General features: G+C 49.0%; 1 protein-coding gene across 1 annotated transcript in view; it reads right to left on the bottom strand.

Moving 5' to 3' along the window:
- LOC101764545 (aldehyde oxidase GLOX-like) overlaps nt 1–3,974 on the bottom strand; it is a 6,773-nt gene extending 2,799 nt beyond the window's left edge. Inside the window, 2 exon segments of the mRNA XM_022828532.1 lie at nt 2,259–2,820; nt 2,822–3,974. Of these exon segments, the coding sequence (XP_022684267.1) occupies nt 2,259–2,820; nt 2,822–3,951 (1,692 nt within the window). The 5' untranslated portion in view covers nt 3,952–3,974.
- Between the last annotated feature and the right edge of the window lie 7,265 nt (nt 3,975–11,239).

The raw sequence follows: 11,239 nt of genomic DNA, 5'->3' as shown, positions 1-11,239 counted from the left end.
GACACGTGTCCATGGCATAGTCTCGACACACGGCTAAAACTAGCAAGTGTCATGTGGACATGGACACACTTTACAGTATATGTTAGATTCCTCGACGTGTCCGGCAGTTGTACCGTGAGATCTGAGGCCAGTGAGTCAAATAGCAATCAAAAATGGAAACATTCTCTCGTATTACGACACTCCAGGGATCGTTTATTGAATAATAATCTTTACGAGTAGTGTTGAGAATATCAACCAGTTCATTCCTAATTCATTCCATCTTTTTAGTGGAGACTTCTTATCAATATTGAAAAGATATCCTGCGCATTTTATTTGTGTTACCCCACCCCAAGGATAGTGGTCGAGGAGGAAGTATCAAATACGACTCGGGGAGGAAACAATAAGGGCCAAGCCGCCGAATGGGTGGGGGGGGAGGGCATTGGACTTGAAAGTTCTCAGAGAAAGATCACCCATTAGTATCGGGTGGAGACTCCACCCGGTACTAAAGACCCTCAGGCACATTAGTACCAAATGGTCCACCCGGTACTAATGTGCCTGAGGATCTTTATTACCGGGTGGAACCTCCACACGGTACTTATGGGTGACCTTTAGTACCGGTTGGAGCCTCCAACCGGTACTAAAGGGGGTCACGGCAGGCACCTGGGGAACTAGCCGTTAGACCTGGTACTAATGCTCACATTAGTACCGGAGCATTAGTACCGGATCAAAAATCAACCAGTACTAAGGGCTAGGACCAATGCTCAATTTTTCAATAGTGACAGATAGATGCACAATAAGCGGTCAGATGATTCAAGTTCAGAGAACGCTACAATATCAGTTATCGCATCATTCTTGATGAATCGATTGTCACAAGAAGGGGTGACAACAGTTCAGAAGTACGTATCACAAAATTAGAACCTTGCATTTGGACAATTTACCAGTGCTCTAAGGTAGTTTAGAAGTGGGGGAAAGCATGATGCATATGTTGGCTAAATATCTTCTCCACATGAACATACATTAAACTCAAGAGCCCAACGCAGCATGGCATGTGTAAGCCGTTGATTTCCACCTTGATAACGATGGAGATGGGTTTAAGAGTAAAATCTAGCTTCTTATATAGTTTGCTTGGAGTGTGTGAGAGAGGTGTTGGTAAGAGACCAGAACGGTAGCCATGAGTTCAGCTTATAAAACAATGAAGGAGAGATAAAGAGAAGAGAGGCGAAGAAGGTTGATGTCCCAATCAATGTGTCTTGTGCAAATATCATCAACCTCGTGATTGGAGGTGCAAAGAGAGTTGGATTGTTACCAAAGTCGGTGAGCTTGTTCTACACTTGTAGCTCTCTAATCCATATGGTTGGTTTGAGGATTTGGTTAGTGGAGTATCAGATTCAAGGGGGGGGGGGGGTTCGTCAACGCTATTAGCAATAGTTCAGCGGTGCCCAATTTTAGTAGAAATATGATCTGTGGGGTCAAATAGAGTCTGAATTGGATGAAACTTTATCAACTTGTGGGGGACTTGTTTAACGTCAAGTCTGTTAATTTTGAAGGCTTTTGGATCTATTATTTGCTCCGTGTGATCAGGCATAAGTTGTTTTTTCAATGAAGATGAAATACATATACCTTTTGTTGTATCTTTTTTTAGTGATGTTGCTATTGTTGTTAATTATATAATGTTGGAATTGCTTGTTGTTATAGTGCTGCTGAGATATAATTCTAGATGTTTTAGAGAATACTCCTTATATTCATTATTGAAATATTCCATCTTGTTATCAGAGAGAAACTATGCATTAGTGTGGCGTGTTATTTTCAATGAACACCCCAATGTTGAGGCACCATGCATGATAGGATAGCTGAATTTGACAGCTTTCAGTTTTTTCACAAGTAAGCTGGATTGTGTAACGGTTTAATTAACATATCAGCAAATTAAGTATAGCTTAGTTAGTTGGATTTTTTGCGCTGGAATTTACCAACATGAATCCATGTGTACTCGATTTTATAATTAACTAATTTTTTTAATTGGTAGGCTGCTCATGCCCATCGATAGCCAGACAAATATTATGACTTATCTCAAAATCTACTTGTGAAATGTTAATAATGTTGTCATGAGAAATTCGTAAAATAGCTTGATGGTGTTACCAAGCATCTCATTAAATTTGAACTGATTACATGATGCATTAGAAGAAAGGTAACACACTTTATGACGACCATTCTCTAGCGACTAGCAACTCCTGAACGACTTCAAGATGGGATGATGGTGATGGTCCAAGTATCCGCCGTCACTGAATGCGGACCCAGATACCCTGGCTGGGAATGCGGCCATTCACGACGAACAGCATGTAGTAGCCCGGCGGCGCCAAGACATTGGTCGGCATCGTCACGGTCGCCACATACGCGTCGGTCGGGAGTATCGCACCGCCGACCCCCGGGAGCTGTGCCTTGTTCACCTGGGCCTGCAAGAACAGCAGCCTCTGGTTCTGGGCGTACGTGTGCGTCGTGAACGACGGCGCGACCATGGTGACCGACACCACGGGGTCGAGGACGGGGACCCTGAACGGTAGCATCAGCTGATCCCGTGAGTTGACGTTCACCGGCGCGCCTGTCAGCGACGGGTCGACGATGTTGGGGCGGCGCTCGTCGTCGGAGGCGTCGAGGTAGTCCGGCGAGAAGGCCTCGAGGCTGAGCTCGGTGGGGTACTTGACGTTACGGAAAACGTATCCCTCGTGCGGATTGCTGCCGCCCAGCATCACGCGGCCGTCGCGGAGGAGCACGGCCGAGGAGTGGTACATCCGCGGCCGCGGGGCGCCCGCCGGCCTCTGCACCTCGAACCGGCTCCGACGGGAAGTCCGGGCGGTAGATGACGGGCGTGGGGTTGAAAGTGTTGGCTTTCCCCCACCCGGCGATCCCGTCCGTGGCACCGTTGATGATGAGCACCTCGCCGTTGGGCAGCAGGATCATGTCCCCCATCACCCGCGGCGACGGCATGTCCTCCATGACCCATGCCGCCGCGGGGTCAGGGTCGGTTATCTTGATCCGGCCGCATGTCCTCAGCGCCGGGGGGAACTGCCCCCTCTCCACGGCGTCGTTGGAGCTCGCCGGCGCCCCGCCGCAGATGAGCACCTCGGCCTCGGTGGCGTCGGGCTTCAGGGGGAGCAGCACCGAGGAGCCCGCGTTGGGGTTGTTCCTCGGCGCGCCGTCGCCGAGCGTGGGGTACCTTCGGACGACGCTGCCGCTTTTGTAGTCGAATAGGATGGCACGGTTGTTGGAGAAGACGAAAAGGTTGCCGTCCACGTTGAGGTGCACGAAAGGGTACAGGTACTTGCTGTCCTCGTCAGTTTCAGACAAAAACGGCAGCGGCAGTAAGGTGGTAGCGGAAGGGCCTGCCTTTGGGTAGAACTCGTAGTTGGGCTGGTCCCGGCCCCCAACGATGATGGCGCCGCCGTCGGGGAGCTTCTGGTTGGTGGCGTACCACCGGGCCCCGGCGAGCACGTCCGGGTCCGCCAGCTTCTCGGACCAGTCGCAGGCACCCGCGGTGTCAGGCCCGGTGCACGCCGGCATGAGGCGCACCTTGCGGTTGCCGTCCTCCCACCCGCCGGTCTGGACGAGGGTACCGTCCGGCGCGACGTAGCCCGACGAGCACCAGGTGTCGGTGACGATGGAGAGCGCGCGGAAGGTGTTCGACGCGACGTCGTACTCGACGGAGTGCGCGGTGCAGTCCGTGCTGTTGTGGAACCACCGGTCCTGGGGGTTGCTGCGGCAGGGGTGACCAGCGGGGAAGGTGAGGTTGGACGGGCCGACGTTGGTGCGGTCGAAGAGGATCACGCGGTCGTTGTGCAGCAGCTGCATGTGCATCGCCGACACGCCGACGCTGTCCTGCAGGAGCTGCCAGCTCCCGCCGGCGGCGCTCGCCGGCGCAATGTTGCTGCCCAAGGCGAGGAGTAGGGCGAGGACGAGGTAGCGGAAGCCGAGCTCCATGGTCGCGCTGAGAGGGAGATACACCAGTGCTTGTGAGTTGTGTGCTTTGCTCGTAAGCTGTGAGCCAGTATTTATAGTACGTAGTTGGGTTGCATTGCATGCACGGCGACGACTTGGCGAGTCTTCTCTTCAACCAGTACGGTCTGACGTTCTGTTCCCTCGCTAGGTAGAGAGAACCCCCTACAACACTTGCATAGAAGCCTGTCAACGTCAGCATAACCTGAAGGCTATACGTCACTTGCCAATAAGCTGCTCAACGTCAGCAGAATCTACCGTGGTTGTGATGAATCGCCGGTGCTCCAATTTGAAACCGTTGCCCAGCATTGGCCATAGCATCAACAAGCTCGGATGGCGACTTCCATTCCAACACCAGCTCGCGGACATCTTGGCCATATCACCACCCAGTCATCTCTCTATTTTGAAGAAAGGAGAGAGCTAGCTCAACTGTATATATACGTTGATCAGATTTAACTCGTTCTCGGATACTTGATTTTTTATTAGCTATTTCTCAAGATTGGGATTTAAGGTGGGGGGGGGGGGGGGGGGTTTTGGGGTTGGAGGGGGGGGGGTACCCGGGTGGGCTTCAAGGTTAAAGGGGAGTCTTGGGGGGAATGCTTTTTTTTAAGGGGGAAAAAAGGGGGGTGGAAGGAAAACGTGTGAGCGCCGCTGGTGCTGGACGGAGGGAGACCTCGATGGACGGTGTCTGGCCCCAATGGATTAGCGTCGGGCCATGGTAGAGGGTTGTGGCGAAGGCTGGCGGAGCTAGGCAGGTGGTGTTGGCGATGGGGCATTACGCGTTGGGTGAGAGGAATACGAAGCGGAACCGGTTACTTTCGTGTTCACTCGAATCAAAGAGATAAAGCGCGTGGGGAGGAGGGGGGATCCTAACGATCGGAAGCGTTGATTGAGGCTGAATCATTTTCCAATCGACCGATATGGAGACACTTCCCTGATCGATAGACACTAAACTCTTCCATGCATGCATGTACTTGTTTTGGAATTATTAGAATAGGCCATTTCATCTAACAACTTGCAGAAGATTTTAATCTGATCTAGTAGTGGCAGACCAATTTGAGAAGTGCCTTGGTCTATTTGTGATGAGTGATTGACTAGATGATGTGAGGCTTTACCGGTTGAGTCCATATTTTATCTGTGCATAATTATGCTAACGGCTAACCAGATGTTTGTGTAAACCATATGTTGTGTGTTGTGTCTCTTGGTTTGTGATGTGCAGGTATAGGATGCAACATGACGGTCGACAGCATGAGGTGAAGGTCAAGCGAAAGGTTCATACCGATATACTAGGGCTGTGAAGGGTGGACACGAGTAGGCTTGGACCGAGGGACCCGAGGAGTCTAGGCGGAGTCATGAGCGATCCACATGGTGCACGGAAGAGCAAGAGTACATGGACGATGATGGAGATGGCGTCGGTCGAGTCAAGAAGGATGGAGGCGAGTCGAGTAGGCGGCCCGGGAGTGGGAGTGAAAGATTTGGAGGTGTCGGAGGCTTGGCAGAGGCCGAACACACGTCGACATCAGTGAGTCACATCAGGTGTAGCGTGCAAAAGGGTTTGACCGTTTTGACCTCAAAACCGGGGATGAGTCACGCCTGTTGGGTGTGCAAGAGAGTTTAACCGGTTTGGCCTCAAACCGGAGGACGAGTCCGGTGTGGCTGAACGGCGTCGAGTCGGTGGACGCGTGGTACCATCGCGAAGCTTGCGTTGAGGCGAAGCTAAGTCGTGAAGGCGTCGGGTCCGTCTGATGTACGAGGAAAAAGTTGGACAATTTTACCCCTAGGGGTATTTGAGTTGTGTGCTTCATGTAAGGGCATTCTGGTCATTTTCTGGATGCCTATATATAAGTGGAGAGGGCTGTTGGCCAGCTACTCTTTGGACATCTCTTTGGTGGTAGACTACTCATTTGTTTGTAAGAGCCTTTGGTAGAGGTGTGAGGGAGGAGAGGTGAGGGATCTTTGAGTTGATCTTTTAGCCCTCCAAGCTTTGTTTGTGCTTAGAATTGGATTGTAACTGGACATGATGAAGTAATCAAAGAATCAATTTCGCGCTCAATTGCTTCTCCTTCTCAAGATTTGAAATTTATCTTTTTCGGTATTTTCGTAGGCATTTTTTGGGGATTTCTTGTTATTCGCGTTTGGCTTCAAATCCCGTGAAATCTTTTGGGGTTTTTTTTTGTTGGTATCCTTGTGAGGAACCTTTTTATGATTCCCCCTCAAATCCCTAACTAATTTGGTCTGGATTTGGATTTCCTCGAAATTCCCTTTCTCTTGTGTTCTTGACAAAAATCATAAAATTCAAGATGAAATCTTGATCTTTTTGAGGAAATCTTTTGGACGAAGACTCACTGCTTCTGGGAAAACCTCTGGCTAAAATTTCATGAAGTTTGGATATCATTTGATCGAGTTTCCCTTTTCTTTGGATCTTGACCCGCGCAGGGAAAAATAGGAAGTTCCGATTTTGCAAAATAGAAAGTTCTGGTTTTTGCAACTTGCTTATTTTGGGGAGATCTCTTGGGAGTAGACTCTTGACAGTCTTGGAAAGCCATGGTTCAAATATCGTGATTTTTGGAGTTTGTTTGATCGAGTTTTGCTATTTTTCTTGGAGCTCCTTCAGGTTGTTTGGGCAAAATCGGATGTTCTGGTTTTGAAAAGAGGAAGCTCCGGTTTTGGAAAATTCCCCTCCGGTTTTGGTTCTAGTAGTACCAGTTTTTCTCTAAAGCTTCTGTTCTGCTTTAGCTCTTTCTATGCTTGGTTTCGCTTTGTGTCAAGGGTTTTCTAGTATTGTTCCTTGATCCAGTAACATCTCATTTGGCTTTGTGGATCTAACAATTCTACAAGAGATGTGTGTAGGGTGATTTTTGGATATGGGCTGAATTCCTTTGTTCAAGAAAAGAATTTTGATCGGTTTCCATTCACCCCTCTGATCGTCCATCTCGATCATTCAGGTAGCTCATTCATGTATGAGACTAGTGGACACTTTTCCTTACTAACTATACGATATTCTGGTACGTTTAGCTCGGCAATGCAAGGTGCCAAGGTCTCCCATGCAATGCATATGTGTGGTCATGTGGACGTACGTTGACGTAGCTAGATATTTTAATATTACCTAGCTTCCCACACCGGGGTTAGGCGGCCAGCGGGAAGGCAAGCCGGCGTGACTTGAAACTAGGAGACAGTAGATGTACGCGTCGAGTAGCTGAAGAAGGTGAGAAACAGGCAGACGGGAGGAAGATCCTTCTACTGCTGGTCTCGGCACGGAGACCATCATCAGTTTGACGCGCGTCGTCGTCGCAACGTTTTTACTATGTTACCATGGGCTACGGTACGCGCACTGCTACCCACTGACAAGGCGTCCACCGCCATCAAGTTGCTATTCATGGTCGTGCGTGACCATGTACGCGCACAAGCTAGACGCAGGGAGAGAGCAGTGGCGCCATTTACCGCCCCACTGCCCACCGTCGTCCCCCGGCCGCTCGCTCTCTCGATCGGTCCATGAGATGACTAGATCTAGATGACAGACTCTCGCCGGTGCAGTCGTCGGGGCGCCTGTCCTAGATTTTAAGGCTGGCACGGTGGTACTGGTACCCAAGCGGCAGTCCGTCCGATCGAGTTGGCATGGCGGGCCTCGTCAGTCGTCAGCATTGAGACCCGCGCGTCGTGGCGGACGGGACCGACGGGCCGGCGGCCGGTCCATTCCGTCCACACCGGCCACCGGCCGGCGAGGAGGTCCGCGCATCCATATGCGGACAAGCGCAGTGAGGCTGTGCCACTTGCGCATTAACAGCTAGCAACGGGAAGGACGTGACTATACTGCTGAGTTAACTGCGGTAATGGCCGGCCTACCGCGTACGCCGTGCTCGCGCCCTATGTCCCTAGCTATCAGAGTGTAACCATTGAGAAACACTCAACTGAAACAGGCAGAGCGATGGGTAAAAGAGAAAAATTACAAAGGGTGGCGGTTTACACACTAGTATAACGAAACCTATCCACGTTTCTTTGCTCGGCTTTCTTCCTCCCCTCAGGGTCCGTTTCTCTCCGCATTCATGCCGCTCCGATCCTCCGCCAGCAAACCATTGCGCAACGCAGGGTCCACCATCTTATATTAGACGGTCGGATGTTTAGCTCATGGTTGAGTGCAACTTATACTCGTTTGTCAAATAGTTCATCGCTTTTTTCTTTTTCTTTTGCCTCTCATCCATTTAGACCTGGATTGGAGCGGCATGTTTCAAAGTCAGGCACAAGATGAAATTGTTGTTCGGTTCGAGCCAGCTCAGGAAATAAACAGGCTCGGAACGGCCTTTCCACCTCCTCCACGGACCCGAAACGAAACTACATCTCCAACCCTCCGGATCAGAGCCGGCCCAGATTTGAGTGAGTCATCAGGATCCACTTGATCCGGTCCATGAAGAGAACTAGGTCCGTATTGAAAACATGTCTGCCGAACAAGATCTTATTGTATATTGCCATCATGCCATCCGTCCATCCATATTTTCATTTTTCTCAATTTTTGTACGATCTAGTCATACAGGTCGAGACATCATTTTTCTCAATTGTGTGAACCTAGGTGCATTTGTGAGGTGACTCGTGTTGTTGTAGATTGGAATAAATTGGCACTATCTAAAAAGCATTGGAACAAAATGAGACAAGGCAACAACCTCATAAACATAACAAATGTTATGAAACAGCACCCCGAAGAGCGCGGTTAATTTGGAGAATATCAGTATGTTTGTATGACATACATATGCGCTTATATTTTTCAGAAACACACGGTACATACGTGATGTGCTAGCATACACACACACAACCATGCGTATTAGATGCTCACATGTCACTCACATCTATGGATGCTCTACGAGATTGGGCCGGTAGATCTTATGGATTAATAAAATCACCCCAAGCCAAGGGTGGATCTACGTTCACTCGAGCGAGGGTACATAGGCCGCCGGCGCTTGATTTTCTGATTTCGATGGACATAAAGCTTATCTAGTAAAATTGTAAAGACACATAAATTAGCAGGCCGCTACTCATTTTTTTCCCAGCTAGATCCGCCCCTGCCACACGCGTCTTGTTTTCAATTAGCACGTGAAATAATAATTAGCCAAAAATACAATTGTGCTAATTCAAGAACTCAAACCAGATTCCACAAACCTAACAAAACGCTCATCAGTTACCAAAGTGTGGCAATTCAGATAAGAGTGTTTCAAATGTTTTCCTTCAGGGACATCTGTTGATAGAGATGATTCTCCATGAGGGCAGCCCAGTGTGTAAATCGATTTGGAGCGCAAAGTGCCGCAAAGTGCATTTCAGTTTTTACGCAGTTTCATGGCTGCAATGTGTGCGGTCCCACAAGTGAACTACAGATGAAAAGGTGTATTTTTCATCCCTTAAGCATTACAAAAGTGTGACATTCCCCCTTATATTTTATTTGATGCAAATCAACCCCTTAACTAGCTAAACCACCTTAATTTAATAATAATTTAGTATCATATAACATCAGATTAGACCATGTAATCATGCGAATCAATACTTAGCCACATTTTTTGTTAAGTCAATCGTTAAAACAGTTGAGTGTGAATTGGTTCCGTTAATTTTTTCGAAGAAAATTATATGGTAGCTAATTTAGAAGGGTTACTAAATTTTTTGTGGACTTTATATTTTCGACCCAACATATTAAACCGCTAAGAAATATTTGTTCAAATGACTATGTGGCATAAACTACCATTACATTGCACTAAACCATTGTTCAACTGAGGTGGGATGCAAGTGCATCGATACAATTAGGTAAGGGATTGATTTGCACTAATTAAAATATTAAGAATGAATATCACACCTTCAAAATATATAAGGGATGAAAGATACACTTTTCCCAATACAGAACTATATTACTTGTTTTGGTACTTCTTTGTATCGCTACGGTGAAAGATTCTAGCTGCTCATCCCAGTCAAGAAAGAATATTTTAGGTAGCGTTTGATTTTGGGACGATGTGGGTTGGTTTGGAGCCGACCCACTTTTGTAGGTTGGAGCCGACCCATCTCATGTTTGGATGAGTGGGTTGCAGCCGACCAGTTTTTTTTGGTTGAAGGGGTAAAGAGGGTTGGATGGATGTCCTTTTAACACCGTTAGTTGTGGGCCCCACCTGTCAGCCGTGGAGCCCACCTGTCAGCCTCTTTTTTTCTCCCTCCCTTCCATCTTCTTCCTCCTCTGCTCCAGCAAGCCATCCTCCTTCACGGCTCCTCCCGGGCCGGTCCACGACCGCCAGCGCGCCGACCCCCGCCGGCGGCTCCCTGCGCCGTTGGCCCCCACCTGCAAGCCGCCCCTCCCTCCCTAGCCACCTGCGCGTCGCCGCCCCTCCGGCGGCCCTGCTCCCCACCACGCTAGCCTGAACCCACCCCCGCCGTTGGCCTGAGCTCCCTCCCCGCGCCGGCCTGAGGGGCCGCGGCCATGGGGCGCCCGGAGGTGGAGGAGCTGCGTCGCGGGCCATGGGGCAAGCGGCGGCGGGAGGGCGCCGCGCGGGCGGAGTTCAGCCGGCAGCGGGGTCGGGTGGGTAGCGGCGTCGTGCGGGCGGAGGCGGCGACGGGCGAGCGCGAGAAAACGGACGAAGACGCTGTTCATCTGGGTTGGACCGATCCCTTCATTTTGGGAGGATGGGATGAACCCGGATATTAGAGGAATATTCCTCTACTGGGTTGGAGCCAACCTTCACCCTCTCCAACCAAATATAGGTCGAAGTGGGTTGGCTCCAACTCAACCTATTTCAACCCCAGAACCAAACACACGGTTAGTCAGCAGGCTTCCCACGGTTCGAGTTCGATTTACGATCTGAGGCCGAACAGTGGACGCGTGCAGTGTGCTCTGTTCGTTTTCCTTGCGTGACGGTTCGATTATTTTCAACACTGGAGTGGCCTTGAAATACAATTACCTATAGTTTTAGTGCTTTACCCAATTGATTTTTCATTCAGCCTAAAGTGCATTTGTGATATGAACTTTTTCCTTCTCTCCCTTTACCGTCGTGTTCCAACTTAACAAATGATTTGCGACCAAAGTAAGTAGGGTATTTTATAGTTTATATGTTGATAGATTTCATGAGTGAAATTTGTCACTTCCTTTTACCATGCATTGAATTACAATCCAATAATTTATATTCATCTCTATACGACCAACACCTTTTTCTTAGACTGGAATTAATATTGCAAATCACCACATTTTTTTAAAAAAAATCTGTCATCTCTAATTTCTTAAGAACATTTTGTTTCCCTACATGCAAAATTTTAT

Source organism: Setaria italica, chromosome VII (assembly GCF_000263155.2).
Source record: "Setaria italica strain Yugu1 chromosome VII, Setaria_italica_v2.0, whole genome shotgun sequence".
Taxonomy (NCBI): domain Eukaryota; kingdom Viridiplantae; phylum Streptophyta; class Magnoliopsida; order Poales; family Poaceae; genus Setaria; species Setaria italica.
Note: the sequence above shows the minus strand (reverse complement) of the source record. Positions and strands in the feature narration are given on the sequence as shown.